General features: G+C 24.9%; 1 protein-coding gene and 1 non-coding gene across 3 annotated transcripts in view; one reads left to right on the top strand and one right to left on the bottom strand.

Moving 5' to 3' along the window:
* LOC112602885 (atrial natriuretic peptide-converting enzyme-like) overlaps positions 1 to 19,304 on the bottom strand; it is an 87,661-nt gene that overhangs the window by 9,030 nt on the left and 59,327 nt on the right. For both annotated transcript variants that reach the window (XM_025351230.1, XM_025351231.1), the window contains exons 12-15: positions 17,976 to 18,092; positions 2,076 to 2,171; positions 1,761 to 1,905; positions 1,046 to 1,215 (exon numbers count right to left, since the gene is read on the bottom strand). In XM_025351230.1, the coding sequence (XP_025207015.1) occupies positions 1,046 to 1,215; positions 1,761 to 1,905; positions 2,076 to 2,171; positions 17,976 to 18,092 (528 nt within the window). The remainder of the gene's footprint in view (positions 1 to 1,045; positions 1,216 to 1,760; positions 1,906 to 2,075; positions 2,172 to 17,975; positions 18,093 to 19,304) is intronic.
* Trnah-gug lies at positions 11,245 to 11,316 on the top strand. The gene has a single exon. It is a non-coding gene; the product is annotated as a tRNA-His (tRNA).

Raw genomic sequence — 19,304 nt, forward strand, 5'->3', positions numbered from 1 at the left:
TTGTTTTGAAATTATAAATATGATTGGGATGCTCTTAAAATGCAATTTAAATTATATATAGGTAAGAGTAACTTACAAACAAAAATAGCTTTAAAGTTTAACAGTATACAAAATTATTCACACCCCTCTTTGTCCTTTATTTATGTAAGTGTTTATTAAAATAAAATTCTAATTTTGGAATTTTTAAATCTATTTAAATATATAGATTTTTTTCAAATTCTTGAATTTAGTTAAATCAGCTAAGGAATATTTTGTGAAGATAACAACTTATTTGTTTTTAATGAAAACTTCCCTTTTATATTATTAATGTTAATCAGATAAGTTTTTGAATTTTTTATCTGATCTAAAATCTAGATATTATTTCAAACGAATAATTTCTAAATTTTTAAACTTTATGTACTAAGGATAAAAATGTTTAAATCTTGATAATTGTCTTACATATATAATATAAAAGAGATATTATACTACTTGAACTAGCGTGTATAATACTTGGTAATTTTTCAAAATTATAAATAATTAATTTTATTACTATAATTTTGAAATTATTAAAGCCATTTTTTAAGTGTATTACCTCGGGTTTTGATCCTTTGTAATTACCAAAACTCAGAAACTATAGGCACTAGGCAGGTATTCGTTGAAATTTTGATTTATGTAACATTTAAAAAAAAATCATCTCCTTAATGAATCATTATATACTTATGATTAAAAAAAATGATTATCATTCGGAAAAATAAAAGATTGTATCGTCACAAGAAAAAAAAATACGTAAAAAGATAATTATTAAATATAGTCATTAAGTGCAAGTACTTATAAATTTATAAAATTAAAATTTGAATAAATATAGTAATAACTAAGGAAAATCGGAAATGAGCATACTTGACAAATCACAATATACAATACTATCTAATGAGTAATATCTCATTTGGTAATATTATTTACTATATTGGTATTTTTTTTTTTTTATCCATATTAGGAACCTATACATTTTATCTAATTTATATTTTGTCACGAAATTATAAAAATTCCAAACCAATGAAAAACTTACCAAAATTAGAACATAAGAGACTTATAGACGGGTACAAGTAGGTATCCGGACAGTATCGGATTTCCCTGTATACGGTCATTTTATTTTCGTCGTAATACTCTTTTGATTGGTTGTACTTAACAGATGCCAAAAGCTTATTGTTTTCGCCGAGCACGCTTCTAGAAGATAACCTGTAATTTATGAATGAAATTTACAATGAAAAAAAACGAGTTTTTCGTCTGAATCAGGAACACCATTATCGTATAAGCTATTTGTGCAATAAATCGGGGTGGATATATTATGCATGGAATATAAATACATAAAATAATAAATATATGTATTATAATACGGTATGTATATTGTACAGGTAGGTATTATAATTTTATAAATTGTTATATTGATGGGAAATTTTTACTTTTTTTTACGACATTTTTCTCTGTACAGTAGTTTACTAAATAATATTAATATTTTGTCATGATTTTATTGTTTAAATTAAGCCTAGTATTACATTAGTCAGTAAATTTCGCATAATGAAAAAAAAGAAACGAATCAACATTTGCAAGATCAATTATCGAAAATCTTATATTTTTACTCTTAATTGTAATATTATTGTAAAATAATATAAAATTAATTTACTAGGTACCACACATATAATATTATAGTAGGTGTGTTAAGGTTGTATGTGACATATAACTCATGATGGGAGGCATGGCATGGTTAATCATGCAGATATTACTTGTATCCAAGTATGTTGCAAATTATGGTGGCCGACAGTTCTGAATCCCAACTCTGAATGCACGCGGGTCGCCAAGACGTTGTGTTCGGTGAATAAAGCTCCAGCATCCCTTCACCGATTACTCCCATCTCGCCACTAAGTCGCACTGTACACACACATTGAACACATAAATATAAATACAAAAACTCTGCTTCCTCGTTTTTGTGACATTTCAAAATATGCGCACGTGTGTGCGTGTGTGTGCGACATGCGTGTGTTTATGTGTTTTCTTTCCTCCCGGGACAAGGAATATTGTTATTTAAAATAATAATTTACCGCAATTCCGTTCGTCTTGTCCCCATTCGCAGTCGAATACGCCGTTACAGATGTGCTCTACAGCTATACATTTTCCAGCACCACAAAACAATTGATCTGCAAAAAAAAAAAAAAACACGAATGTTAAAAATAAATTGGGTATAGTTATAATATCCGTTTTTTTTCAAATTGTCATGTGTTGAACATGACGAATCATTCGTTCAAAGGCAATGCAACCGATGATCGATGTAATAATGCTACAAAATGTCAACATTTAAAACATATCATTAGTTTAAATAAAATGTATGAACACATAAAAACATAACATCAAGTTTGCACAAAAAGATAAGTATGGTTTTTGTAAGCCATAGCCCATAGCCCATAATAAATGAGCTATAAAATATTTATAATAATATACTTTTTATTGATTGCTGATAATAATAATATGTATTTATTTTTATTTTTTTTACTAACATTATAGAAAATTATAATTTAAATTTTGGTTTTGTTATTAACTTTTTCATGCAATCGATTGTTACGTGTAATAAATATTTTTAAAAACAAATATATGCATAAATATCTATCACTTCCTCAACGCTAACAAGTAAAAACACACCTGTAATTATGTTACTTTTAAGGAAAATCAAAATACTATATAATTACTTAAATAAATTGAAACAAAATATATTGCTTCTATCTAACTTATTAAGACAACTAGCACTGTAATCTAATACAATTAACATTTTTTCGTTAAATTAAATGTTTTCAAGATCAAAATAGGAGATACGTAGCTTTAATACATAGAATATTTTAATTTTAATTTGTATATAGGTATATGTTTTTAATTGATAAAATGTTACAGTAATCTTGATTTTAATTTTACCAACATACTAGTTTAAGTGATAGACAAAATAATATTTAAAATAATTTCAAGTTTTTGTTGCATTATCAAATATAATACATTATAATATAAACAATGACAACTTAAATACAATATTTTATTATTATTTTATTTATTTTAATATTTATAATAACATTGAATCTAGATTTTTAGTTACATTTAAAACTAATATAATTATAATAAATTATCAAGTTTTATAAAGCTTAAAAAATAATCTAACATACAGAAACATCGTGTATCTATAAAAGTAAAGATATGGTAAGATACGTATTTAAAATATAAAACAAAGCTTTAATTTAACACTTTAACAGGGACCTTATGATGGTTTTACAAATTAGTTGAAGCAAAAAATAATTAAATAAGTATGTTATATGCATAAAATAATATAGTTTTAACATTTACCTTATAAAATAGTCAAAATATAAATAAGTCAAAGACACTATTAAATTCTTACACATATTATTAGATATTAGTTACGCATTTCCACATATGGATAACAGATATACGTACTATAAGTCAAATCGTCTAGAAAAAAACAACGAATATCTTAGAAACATTGATTTGATCATAAAATATATATTTATAATATGTACCTACTCTAAAGATTCAGTAATTAAATCGACTATGATATTCTAAAAATGTTGACAAAAAAAAAAACGCATTTCGTCTAAATATCTAATACGTGTTGTTACCGTTAAAGTAAAGCTAACATTTGTTTAAAATTGTATTTTCTTATTATTTTAGTAAAAGTCTTATTCGGTGATAATGTTTTGTATTATTTTTTATTTGAAATTAATAACTAATTAATACTTAATTTAATGAAAATTAAAAACGTATTAATATATTTTTCGGTGTTAATAAACAATTTTTTCAATTTTTGTGATTATCAAACCTAACAATATGAATATAATAGTAAGTGCTTTTTAAATGCTAATTTTATTCATATATATTAATAATAATAATAATAGACTTAAAATTAAATTTAGTAGCAGGATATAATATGTACGTACGTATAAAATAATCAAAGATGCGATTCTTGGGACTTCCTAATACATGTATAGAAAGGAACAATTTAAACAATACTCACATTGATGAGTCAGCCCTTTACATAATAGAGTTTTATAGAATAGTACGTGAACGACATATTATATTCAGATATCATCCAAAAAAAATGGTTGTAAAGAATTAATCGATCATAATACTCCAGTAAAAAAATAACACATTATCTATACGGAGAAGAGAATACGTTGAACTGCACTCTAGAGTGTTATTTTTAAGCGGTCGCAAGAATAAAAAACGTTTAGGACGATTAATTCATCTTTTAATAATTAACAATTTTTACAAGATTTGATTGATAACGATGATAAACACACGTATAGCATTAAAATATTACCAAATTTATATTAGTTTTTGTTAGTTCATAATTATTATTTAATTTATTATTATTTTTCACAGTGTTATCACAATTTATAAACTTTGTTAGCTACCTACATATAATAACAATAAATTAAATTTCCACGGCCATGACGTATTACAATATGTGCACCGGATTCATACGGTGGGAGTATTTATGATATATAATAATATTATTTAATATGTATTTATACATTTACACATTTATGTGAATATACAGTGAATAAGTGAATGAAATGGTTGAAAAATATAAAGGTGCCCGAGGAGGCAGATGGCACCAACATTCTACAATTCACAAGTTTTTCTCCGTGAAGTGGGATCGTTTCATTCCTTTACACTGTTGTGTATACATTCTTCCAGAACGTTTAACGCAATACGCTTGTGATGCGCCTTTTTATCTCGTCTTTGTCACCGTCAAAATAAATTTATTCCATTTCAAGTGACAATTTAAATGTTTAGTATATATATATGTTTATGTAATACATACATAAATATTTGTATGTGCGTTTGTGTGTGTATTGTATAATAGAAAGTCATAATAAACTATATAATTGAATACTTTTACTGAAACAATGATACAAGTTTTGCTCAATACGTGTGTGTATACTTGGAATTTGAAAGTTTGGGATTATTTGGTTTATCTACATAGCATGGCACATACACATACATGGGCTATACAGTATACACCTACCTAGTTCATTAGTTATCCATTAAACTGTTTAAAGTATTATTTTGAGACTGGTATTGTTGAAAAGAATCAGTGAAATAATCCGATAGGTATACGCAAATTTAAACGTAAAATAATAATAGAAACCTATATATATATATGTATATATATTTTATGAAGGTACGTTAGATACGTAAAACAGTCGTTTATACGCAATGTTCTTCTACTTGTACTTTAAATTTCTGGATCACTGAGGTTTTAAAATTGTTATATACAATATACAAGTAGTTTATATTTTTTAAATTAATAAAAAAAAATTATTATTTACTCACAAAACTTGTAGCATATCATTATAAACTTAAACATTTTTTAATGATATAATATGACCATTGGTCACTACTAATAACATTGAAGAATAAAGTACAGTCAAAGTTAGAAGTAATTGTAATTTTTGACTTGTTAATTTGAAAATATTAATTGATCCACCGATTTAAATGTTATATTATGCAAAATGTATATGTGTAATGTTCTACCAAATACTATGCGTCTAAGCAATTTACACAGTAAAGATAGACTGTATCAGTATAATATTGCAAGAAACGTAAAATAAAATGTATCTATAGTTTTACGATAGAACTGAAAACTCGTCTGAGTTACCCTAACTATATTAAATATTTCAACCAAGTCCAAATCGAAATACAATGTTGTGTTTGTAAACTTACTATAATGTGTGAACATCATATTATTTATGTTAAGTTTTTAGTATTGTTTATTCAGATTCGTCACAATTGAATGCAAACGGTGTTTGTAACAAATACTTGCATAAGTTGCATTAACGGCCAATGCAGATTGATTTGATTCAGATTTCCCGTTTCAAAGGCAAAATTTAGGTGTAATTTAATTGTATCCTATTTTCCTATACTTTACTAATAGATTACAGAGAAATCAATAAAACGTGAGACAATAAAAAAAATGACACGCATTCCAAATCATATTTTTTAAATTATTATCGTTTGTATTCATTGAATCGTCTGTGTTTACTATTACTATATTTTAATAATATTATAATACAATATTGCGTGCAAATTGGTTTGGTATATAATAATATATTATAGCTCAAAACATGAAAATTGACTGGAAAATTCGAGGGGTTGAAACTTTGTAGCCACAGATGAATTATTAAAGTTAGGCATATATTTTATAGTGAACTAACGGATAATAAGCTTAAACAGTCTGTGTTTATAAAATATTAATAATTGTACTGTAAAAAAAACTTCTGTTGACATTTAGTAATTTTTCTTGCAGAGAAAATAAGTTTTAGTTTTCTAATGTCAATATTATTATTATTTATTACACTATTAGTTTTACCGAAATTCACAAATCGGAAAAGTTACTTTTTGAAGTCTGATAAATAATAATTATACGTATATAATCTGATTTAATTATTTTATAACCATACACAACTATAGCAAATTAAAATATTATTATGTTTAAAGATGAATTCTTCATATTCATAAACTGTGTATAAACCATGAACATATTTTTTGATTATTTCATATAATCAATACATTTTACGTACTTTAGACTTTTTCGATATTTTTGACGTATAAACAGGATACCAATAAAACAGTAACTAAATTTTAAGCTTTTCATTTAATTTTATTATCCACTTATTTTTGCTCATATATTTCGAAAATCTGCAATAAAATGGAGTATATACGTGTAATATCTTATAGGTAGGTATAATTGTGTATTTTTTCAGAAATTGAACATAGTTAAAATACCAAACATAGTACATATTATGATGATTATTTTGAACTGTTGCGTACTTGTATTACAATATAAAGTACCGTAATAGTAGACCACGATTCCGCGATTTTGATACAATTCATTATGCTATATATAAGTACATAACATATATTTAATTGTTTAATATACATTCCATTCCATCTCTTTAGCGCTCTATCAATGTATACACTGAAATTATTTTTATACAGTCCAATCCATGCAATAATTTATCTATACAATATTATAGTTTGTATACGGTTATGCAGCATAACTTATGCTTACTAGATAAATAATAATACACTCAAGATATATTGTTTTTATATATAACTGAAAGTGTATATTCCGAATAATATTTAAATAATGTATATTTATCATTTTTTTGTGTTAAATATTTTGTACACGTTTTATTTTTTTTTTACACTTGACTTAGTCTATTTAACAGAAAAATATATACATTTTATAGGTGAAGCTAAATCAAAAGCTAGAAATGCCGTGTATTGGCTAATTTTTTAAATTTATTTTTTCTTATATATATAGAAAATGATAATAATGCATACAAATATAACCTATAAAGTTAATAATTTTATTTAGTGTTTAACAACCAACAGCGAAAAAAAGAAAAGTTAGATATACATTTAGAAATTTCTAACATTTATTTTGTTTCTGTATATTAATCCAATAATTTCATATTAGTTTTATCATAAGGCACACTCTTCAAAATGTACGACAATTATATTCTGGGTAAATATAACACCATTTTTTTATGTTATTTAATTATTCGACCGATAGTGTAAGAAAACTACAGTAGGTATATATATTTTATATTAAATACATATATACTATAATTGCATAACATTTTTTAATTATTATTTGAATAACAATAGATTTAAATAATATTAAACTTACGTCGTAGTGTTTGCAAATATACTGCGTAGAGCCGTAGAATATACTTCGAATTTGAAATATATTTCTAAGTATATAATATAAATTATGTATATGTATATATATATATATTAATTTAAAATATAAAGTATTAATAAATTATGGATATTTTTTAATTTTTATTACACTAAAACCACTTGATTGTGACGCAGAAATAATGTAAAAATATTTAGATATTGTTTAACTTAAAATTTTCGACAGTGGTAGGAAAAGTGTGACCTACGTTGGTAACTATATGTATAGTTGAGAATTTTTCACTTAGAATGATTAACATTCCTTCATACTTTCAATTCAGTGGAAGAATAGTGTTTTTACGAGTTTTTTACGAGCTTAAAATCGATAATCAAGTATTTAATATTATATTTATATACATTTCTAAACAACACATGCACAGTAAAATATTTAGAAATGTGATATACCTAACGCCACGTCCGCAAAAGTTGTGAGTCATGTACATTCAAAAAATAAAAAAAATATATCTATACAGTATAATATTGTAAATAAACATTTAAAAATTATTTTGACGGAATATATTTTTCTCAGCAAGTCAGTAAAATATATTTACATATAATATTACACCTAAGGCCTAAGCGAACTGAAATTATTTTTATTAACCACGGAAATTTAATACATTTAATAACCAATTTTTAAATTGATAAATAATTGGTTAAAATATATAATTTTAAGTCATAGGTTTTTATTTTTATACCGCTTTAAAATTTAAAATATTATTTATTGAATATTTAAAAAAAATTGATTAAGCCTCAAAGTGTACACAAGAAAATCAGTAAAATTATGGTCGTGTTAAATAAATTATATACTCGTACAATGTAAGTTATTTTATATAGCCAAACGTTATATTGCCTGTAAAATAATTTTATTTTAGTTTTTCTTTTATAGCGGCACCTTACTAAAATAAAAGTCAACGGAAACACCAACGAAATCTAATACTATGTGGCTTTAATAGATTTTGTGTTTTTTAAAACTACTGATTATTTACAAGCACATACACACAATACATGTATATACTAAGATAATATTATAAATATAAAAACCCTGTTAATAGACAAATTATATTATTTAATATTAGTAAATTTAGTTTAAGAATACAGATGATAACCAATAGTATTTAAAGAACAAAGTGGATCATATTTTCGGGTTATAAAATAATGACAAGATTAAATAAAAGTAGATCAAAAAAAAGAAAAATAAATTTTTATTTAAAAATAAATTACATGAAAAATGTATTATCTAATAAATGATAAAGATAAAAAATAAGCTGTGTAATTAATAATTATATTTACATCATGATAATAAAAAAATAAAAACCAATTACAAAATGGTATAAGTTCATAAGGTACCATTGTTTATACCCGTTTATATTATATTATAGACTAAATTAAACTAAAAAATATGTATAATTTAAAATTTGAATGATACAATTTTTTACAACACTTGACTAATTTTTAGCTTACTCTGCTTTATTTCTTAAGGTTTTTTTTTATATACATTTATTATGCAAATTCTTGTAAATCTATTCCCTATACATTACACATCACGCAATGGCATTATTTATGGTGCAATAAATTATGAACGATTTTTTCCCGTGTATAACACTATAATAGACTATCATCAAAAATATGACGTTAACCTAACCAAATGTATATTATTACTTTGTGTTTCTGTCTATAGGATTAGTTTGCACGTGGGCTACATATTATATAGTAGTAACATTACCCAGGGTGAAGTAAGTGGGCTTCTCTGCTTTAGTTATATACTCTCTCGACCACGGGCCATGTCCAAAAAAAAAAAAAAATGTATGCTATTAAATATAAAAATTTGAAGATTTGTTTCGTTAGATCCTTAATCCACCATATATAGCCATACCCACATACCCCTCCACACTCATTGAAAATCCTGTAAGGTATTTTGCTGATAGATTATATGGCATATTATATTAAATATACCTATATCTAATAAATATTTATGATCAGAAAATTATTAAAACGGAACTTATTAACCAGAGTTTTTATACCATAACCAGTTTAAGTTAGATTAAAGTAGTCAAATAATAAATTAAGCTTTTAAATTTTCAAGCTATACCTAGATAATTTTAAGTTATGAAATACTTAATAACATAGGTTTTACTTAAAAATATTTACTTAATTTAGTAGTTGGTTACCATTTGTAAAGTTAGTTTTTAAACCAAAAACAACTTAATATTTTATTAATAACTATATATCTAAACATTTTTGGAAGATAATGGCGATCGTCCTTCACTGTGGTGTTATTTGAATAAGTAATGTTAAATGAGTTTATGAGTTTATGACATTTTTCATAGAGGTATTGATATTGTTAATGCAAATCTACAAACTCATCTAAACATTAGAATTGCATATTGCTGAGTGGAAAAATTGAAAATATTGTGAGTTCCAATTAATGTAAAGTAAAGCACTATAGCTGCTGTATTATATCATTTATATCCAAACTTTGTCATATCTAAAACCTCTACCACTTTGAAATTTAAAGGTGATAATATATCTTAGCCAACGAACATAACATATCTCGGAGTTACATATTCTGGATAAAAATCTTACTCCCACATTTTTTTCTCAAAATTATTAAGTTAATAGCTACTTGAAATTCTCTATCAATTCACTCTCAATATAAAAAGGCATAATACCTCTCTAAGCTAGCAACACTCTTTATTGTTGTACAAAAAATATGTCATTTCTTATGCAGCACTATTTTGAAGACATTTTGCCAAACCATATAGGAATATGTATAAATTAAATATATAAAGTGTTTCAAACAAAAATATTGAAAATAATTTCAAATATTCCTTGGTTCGCACTGAATGAAACACTTCATGTGACGACTTCAAGCTACACTCAATCAAATATTTTATCATTATTAAAATATATTTTCAAATTTCAATCTCCAACTTTTTCAAACAAATAAAACATGTCTATAGTAGTACTTCACAAATAATATTACTTAACAATAAACCAACGTAATTTTGTCAGTTAAAACGAAGACACCTCCATAATCATATAGGTACTCATTAATTGTCATAATAAGAAAAAAAATTATATAACAATTAATATGTGTATTAAATATAAGTAAAAATAATAATAATACGAAAGACATAATTTTAATTAGAAATCACTGTTTATGTTTTATACTTTTTATGCTATAATTACTTACTACCCAATACCTATTGACTAAATATTGTTATTTTTATTATTATCTAATAAAATAAGCTTAGGAGGCTTATAGGTATACTTATTATTTATCAATTATTATATCAACTAAAATTAGATGTTCAAGCTAAAGTAAAACATTTTAAAATTTAAAAAAAATGTAAGTATTGGTTATTGTCAATTGATATTGTATCGTATATTTAAAAAAAAATTAAATTATTAAATAATAAAATATAATATATAATATAACTATATTTGTTAAATGAGTACTATCACGCCGTGATCGTCTAGTGGTTAGGACCTTGCGTTGTGGCCGCAATAACCCAGGTTCGAATCCTGGTCACGGCACAAATTTTTTTTCCTTATATTTTTGAATTTTATAAACGTACACAAATAAAATCACTTAGTACATTTATTTTTAATCCTTAATCATACATAACTATGATTTAATAATGATACGTATGTTTTTCAATGAGTAATCGATAAAAATCTTCAATTTTTAATATTGAGGTTGGTTTTGAAAAAAAATTTGATCAACTTTGTATTTTATAGAAATTAAAATAAAAAAAAAAAAAAATCCTCTTATACCTAGATTTAAAATTTAATGCAAGGTTTTTTATAAGTTTTTTAATCTTTATAAAAATATATATTTATATATATTAAATAAGAGTATAGAAACGGTATTTACGGAAAGACGATATAGAATTTTGAATATTTACTATGATAATTTAATACTTTAATATAAATTATGTATCAGACTAAACATATAATAAATTTATTTTCTGAAGACACCGTTTTACCTAAATATACAAGTCGATTTTAAGCAGACATTAATGTACGTAAGATCTGTAATGGTGAAAGCAGCAGTGTTATGGTGGACTTAAATTTTAAGATTTCAGTGTTGTAATGTTGTTGAGCAAATACACATATTACCAGTATGGTATACCTCATCATTCCAATCAGTAATTAATAATATGTACAATGTAAAATGTAATTTATACATCATCACCTTGTTAACAAAATTGGTGTCTATTAGATCACTCTCCTCCCATATACCGTAAGCCATATCAGTAATATATTTTTAGCCGTAAATTATATGTGTTTAGTCATAACGCAAACATAATGCACACAATATTGTACTCGCCTCAAATGCTTTCGAGAGGGTGGCAGAGATTAGGAAAATGCATATCAATTTAGTGTAACTTAGTGACCTTTTAAATTTGAAAGGTTTCTGACCATCACCGGCCGCCTCATTACAATGGCGAGTATAAGTAGCGCGTTACCCGATAATACATAAAATTATAGAATAGGTACGCGTCTACATAGAATCATATCTTTTTATGAGATTTTATTTTACTCACTGTACTGTTTTTTTTTTGCTTTTTCGCAACTCATTTTTCACCCAATTGTTCCAACCCATCCGACCGTTCCTAACACTGTTTTCGACATATATTGAACGTTTATTTAAGCAAAAAGAAATCATGGAGATGACGGTTATTTTTATCTAAATTGTAGGTACCTTTATGTATTTCTTGAACGCAAAATGCTGTAATATATTTCGTATGTTACGATATCCTAGATAATCCTAGTTTTTGATTAACTTCGATATTACTTAAGAATAATTATTGATCAATGTACCTTACAATCGCACGCATACGAAAAATGTATGTTAGAACTGTGATTTTTAACATTTTTTTACGAATGTGTTAAAGAGTATTACATTTTTATGGTAAAATATCTACTAAAAATATTCCTAAACAATTTAACGAAAAAATATTTGATGATTTATATCTATTATTAAGTGAATGAATACTATCTAAATCAATCAATTTAATTAATGATTCCTCTTTTATAATTTTTTTTTATAAAATAAATATTAAAATAATAACATATTAATTATAACTGATATTATTTTAGACAATCCATAAAAAAAATATACACACTTTATTACTTTATAAAAATACCCTACCTACGTAAATACGTAAATACGTATTAAATAATAATAAAAAAAAAAATCATTTAGTATTTTGTCACACAGTTTATCTTAAATCACTTGGTTAAAATAAAGGAAAAAAAAAATAATCAAATAATTTAGTTCCGATAATCTGACATGGCTCAAGCTACTTGGGTAAATTTAAGGTTTATCCCGCGGGTAATATACTATTATATCGAAATATGCACAAATCCGGTATAACCCTTTAATGGTTTTGTATATATCGGACTTAAAATGACGTTAATCAAAATAAAAATAAAAATATTGAATTTTGTGAATGAACAGTATTATAATATATTGCGTACATTCGTAACATATATCACTAATAAACTGGTGACTAGAATAATATTGTTTCGTTGTTAATTTGTGACAGTTGTGTAACACTGATTTCGGCCGGCATTAATCATTTCTTGTGTTTATGAAACCTTCGTATAATAGATATATTTTACCTACGTATGGTAGATAAAAAAAATATTATTTATTAATAGTTTGTATTCAAATTACATAAAAATTAAGAAACACCACTCACTCGATTCAAACCCTAAATAAGTATGGGCAATATAAACGTATTTACTAGGTAGGTAGGTACAGAAATTGAGTGCTATTATAAATGGACACTATATTATATTATAGTATTTAATTACGAATATATTCTCAAAAATAATTGTATATTGCCTCTCTATTCGTTCATCACTACATCAACAGCTGGTCTTGTATTACTGTTATACACTAATATTGTACATTAAGTTGATTAAAACGGGAAAAAGAAAAATACTGATTTAAAAAAATATTTAAATGTTCTGGTTTTCTGGACTTACTTTTACTTAAATTTTCGGGTAAACTATACTATAATTATAATTTATAATGTATCTATTATAACAAAAAAATTATTAAATAGACTTTTAAATTGGACGTATAGATTGTAGTAGATGAGGATACTTAATATAGGAAATTTTTAATTTATTAAATTAATTTTTTTTAGAGTTAATGTATATACATTTTTTTTTTAAATATTAATTATTTTAAAGATTAAATATTGAATGTTAAATGTTTGAATTTAAGGTTTATTTTTAACTTTTTTTAATTTAAATAATTTATATATTAATTAATATTTTAACTTTAACATCAACTAGTTTACGCAGGTACTTAAATATTAATTATTAATTTCATAACAAAATTAAACATTTCTATTTTATAATAACCATAAATATGAAATGCCACTATATTTTTTCTTTTGATTTAAACTCGGATAATACATTTTTAGTTTTGATTTATTATTGAGTATAGACTCAATATACATATAAGTCATAGATAATACTACATTTTTAGATTTTAATAATGTTATGACGTACTCGTATATAAAGAGCAACTTAAAATTGTAAAAATATGATGGTAAGTTTACCTTAAATTAAGTTTTAACTATCGATTTTAACATAAAAATTTGACGATTATTGATTTATCATTGCATTCAAAATGTAATACTAAATTGAATTTGCTACGTTTAATGAAATAAAACAAAACTGTTGCAGTTTTTTTTTTTTATTTGTAAATCACATTCTATTATATGGCATATTCACAATCAAATGTAAAACTATACATGAGAGTTTTAGAACAATGATACTCGAATAAAAATCATTTTCAATCTTGAAATGATAATGAATTTTTAAGCGAATTCCCTGGAAGTTTTGTACTGTTTTTGCCCTGTTACCAACAATTTAATTGACAATTGAATAGAATTTGAAAATATGAACTTTTAAGACAAGGATTTATTATTAAAGTTTAAAAAAAAACTTTCAATGTACATACTCCAGACAATGTTTAGTGTTCTTTAAAACAAATAAAGTCCAAATCATCTTAAAACCAATAGCTAACATTGCTTTAGCTGATCAAAAGCTTAAACGTCGACGACTATAACAAAGTTTTTTTTTTTTATTGGATGAATTACTAAAACGTCTTGAGTTCAATTTATTCATTGAAATATTTTATGTATACGCTATAATGAGAATATAAAATATTATCTATAACAGCTGTTTTGTAAAACATATAATGAAATTAACTCCAAACTGTATATCACAAAGGGACATGAGAAAAACAATTTGTTTGTGATAAAATAAAATGTAGTTAATTTTTTTTTAGATACGTATTGTAATATTATAATATATTATACAGTTAAGAAAATGTCTTACCTATACAAAACCATTTTGGTATGAATTCTGAATTAAACATTTTAAAATATATAATATTAAAAGCAAGTTATGATTCTTTTTATATTAAATCATTGTTTTGAACATTTATAAGGTAATGCAATGTTGGCTTTCTATTACCTGCATATTACATTAATTATTGCTATTATTGGCTTATTGTAGGTACTCCAAAACGCACGTGGCTAGATCGAAGTACTCTCATAATATCACGAAATGTCGTTAACTTTAATGTTATATTATTATGCTTTTTTTTTGGAATGCAAATCAACATTACGCAATTATTTATGTTGTAATAATTAACGAGTACCTATCTAAGTCAACCATTACCGCGCACTCGTTTAAAACACGCATTATATGCGTATTAGTTAGGTATAATATACCTAAGGGTTACAGAATTTATAATAACTGGCGTGATAATAAGTCCACAGAAATCGTAATATTATTAACACAAATATAATATTAGTCATAACATAATTAATAAAAATAATAATATTGAACACTCACAATGTACGGTAGACATACACGTGAAATGAAGAAATTTCGATATTTCCGGACGGTCATCGTCATTTTCAATAATACCCACGAATGAGTATTATTGACGTGAACACAAGATAAATAATATAATATTAATCGTAAAATAATTATCAAATTCGATCGTGTCTTGTCTCTCATCAATCAACCATATAGCTAATATTTGTTTCTTGTGGTTTTTTTCCCTTCAGAACCGTCTACTATGTATAATACACAACACATTGCACAATCGGATTTAATCTAACGGGTGGAGGATAAGGGGTTTAATTAAAATGTTTATTACACACCTATACAAGGGATTCAACAGGACTCATCAAAACCACGCCCTATTAAACCATGTGATGTGCCTATTAATAACAATAACAACTTACGCGTGAAATTGCATAGTATATTATGATGGTCATTTTGTAAGTTATATTATTGAACAAACCACGGGTTCGGTTGGGCATGCGATATCTCTTCTGGGTATAGAACAATTTAAACGCCTTTGAACGATAACGTAATAATAATAACACTGTCGATATTTCAAACGGGTTATCGTAAAAGCAGTGTGTTTAATACATTTTTACAACAGCTTATAACATTTGTTCAATGCGAAGTTTTGTAGTTTCGTTGACTACAAACCGCAGTATGAATTATGTAACAGCAATATTACGCGGCTGTACCATAAACTACCGCGGTAACGTAAATAACGATGGTACTTAACCTATCACATTATGACGTCTTATCGCAGTCGCTTGACAACGATTCGGCAAAAACCTCGACTTACTTATACATTATTATTATGTAGGCTATGACATTATGGTCGATCGCACACGAGTTGATGGCATAAAACGTCGGCTGACCGTGGCTAACTAGCGCGTACGACCATCGTCCGTCGTGTTTGGTTTTCATCGAGACATTTGCCGGAACATTTGGCACGGGAAAAATCGTACGTCGAGCTAAACACACAATTCTGCCACTGTCCAAGACACGCGCCGGTCGTATAACCGCGGTTACGACCACATTATATATCTAAATAATTTATGTGCGTATAAAACGGCTTGGTTCAAACGGCCGTACCTATTGATGTATGTATATATATATATATATATATATATATATAATATATACCTATATAGTGTACGGATAAATGTATACCTATAAATATATAAATGTGTGTGCGTGTGTATGTATACACGTGCATATACATACTTTGACTTTCGTAGGGTGTGGTGTAATTTCATCGCCTCGGTCACCGGTGTTTGAGATTTGTGCGCGAAAAACTTTTTAACCAGATCAATATATCGATTCTCTTTTTTTTTTTTTATCACCAAAACGAAATCTCACCACTACGTGTTTCATTACAACCAAAAAACTTTACATGTTTAATAAGTTTTCTTTCTACTCACATTGTTTTACGAGTATCTGCAGGGTATACCTGCAGCTATTGAAGTGTATAATATTATATGCGATATATACTACGTATGTATATTTGCAGTATTGTAAAAATTTGAATAAATGTATCCAAACACTTTTTTTTTATTCGAATACTATTTTAAATAATTTTTTCGAAATATTATTTGAATACGTAATCTGAATAATTGTTCTTGTGTTTTTGTTATTTATTAAAAAAACACTTTTTCACTCTAAAAGTTATAGAAACAATTTTTTTAGGCACATTATAAATCAAGAAAATTAGTGATGTATTATTAACTACTGTACAAATATATTATTATAGTGTTAATTACCAACCATTCCGAGACTAATCATCACTAACCATCTCTAATGATCAATATTGTTCAATTTCAATTTATTTTTATAATTAAAACAAATATCTTAAAATGTTAGTTCAGATTATAATCTAAGTAAAAAAGCTTTTAAAACTGAATCGAAATAAAGATAATCCAAAATAAACAAAATCAAAATTAAGTTTATACTAAACTATTTTAATAACCCTATAATACATTTTTAATTTATTATTATTGAGAACATATTCTTTAAATAGAATTTCTTAAAATCTGACTGATTTACATTACACATTTATCTTTGGAAATTTGCATTTTCAGTATATTTAAATAGCTTATGAATCTGAAAAGATAGGTTAGATTAAATATTTTTATTTAAAACGTATTGATTTTTTTGGTTTACAAGACTACAATCATACCTACATTAAAAAATCATTGATTAAATTATCAATATATATTCTTTAAACTCGGGAAATTATTAAGAATTAGATGTATAATACTTATAAGTTTCATGATAGAATACATTAAAAAAAAATAGTTTTAAGTACATACCTGGACATTGTGAACACTTCAATTCGTCGGTGTGGTCTTCACAGTCAAAATGCCCATCACATTTCCAGTCCATTGGAATACATCTCTTTTTATCACATCTAAAACCTTCATGACAAACTGAAAATATAAAATAATATATTTTTTATAGATAAAATTCATTCAATAATCAATACATAATTAACAATTTTTTGTTATAAAATGATATAATTTTATTTGATTTTATAATTAAAAATACATGCACGAAAAATTAAGGTGGTATGCAATTAAGTGAGAAATATCAATAAAAATCTTTAATTATACAATATAATCTATCCATGATGACAACCAATTGTATAAAAATGTATTTAAATAGTTAAATGAAAATATGTTTTGGGTTTGTTGAGTATTCGTAAAATGTATTCACCTATGATCTAAAGCTAAAACAAAATCTTTTAGTGCACATTGTACAACAAAACATAATATAGGCACTCCACATTATCAAAAGTATAATAAGATTTAAGTCTTAAGAAACTACAGAGTATAAATTATTAAGTCTTACATCAAAAACAATATACATTAAAAAATAAACTATACAAAGTTTAATTTCAACGTAAGGTGAGATTAGTCTTACAATGTTATTTTTTATTTAAGTACAATAAAGATTAGTATTTTATAAATTAATATATTTCTTTTGAAAATATACAACACATTGCTTTACTATAGTATTTTAAATAATACATTATTAACAAGCACGCAAATTTGTACCGATTAATAATAATTATGTTTAGTGGAGTCAAATTTCATATTTTACTAATCAGAGACAAAATGTCAACTAACCGGTAACAAATAATAAATGTTTATCCGATACAAAATGTATGACTCATATGACCATACTATAAATAAAATATAATCATAATAATATTATTTAATATTGATATTTATAAATTACAAGTGAAGTTGATTCTGTTTAAAATTAATACATAAATAGAATCTTAACCGAGTTTAAGATATTAACCTATATAAGATTAACCAGAAATTAGAAATCTCAGTTATAGATTTATCATTATATTTATTTTACCAAAATTAATGTAACTCCGTCAGTATTTTAAATTATATTTGAGCATAAAACATAAAACACTAAATAAAGAACTAAATATATATTAAGTTATACAAAAAGTTAGTGAAAATGATCCATTGTAATTTTTATTCTACATACATTTAAAAACAAAAATGATAAAACAATTTGAGATAATGTGATACGTTATATATATTATTAAAGTATGAAATAATAATAAAAATAAAGTTTAATCAATGTTTTATATTTTTGTGGTAATAATTTATACTTTGATG

This window comes from Melanaphis sacchari, unplaced genomic scaffold (assembly GCF_002803265.2).
Source record: "Melanaphis sacchari strain LSU unplaced genomic scaffold, SCAv2.0 Contig91_pilon_pilon, whole genome shotgun sequence".
In the NCBI taxonomy this organism is placed as follows: domain Eukaryota; kingdom Metazoa; phylum Arthropoda; class Insecta; order Hemiptera; family Aphididae; genus Melanaphis; species Melanaphis sacchari.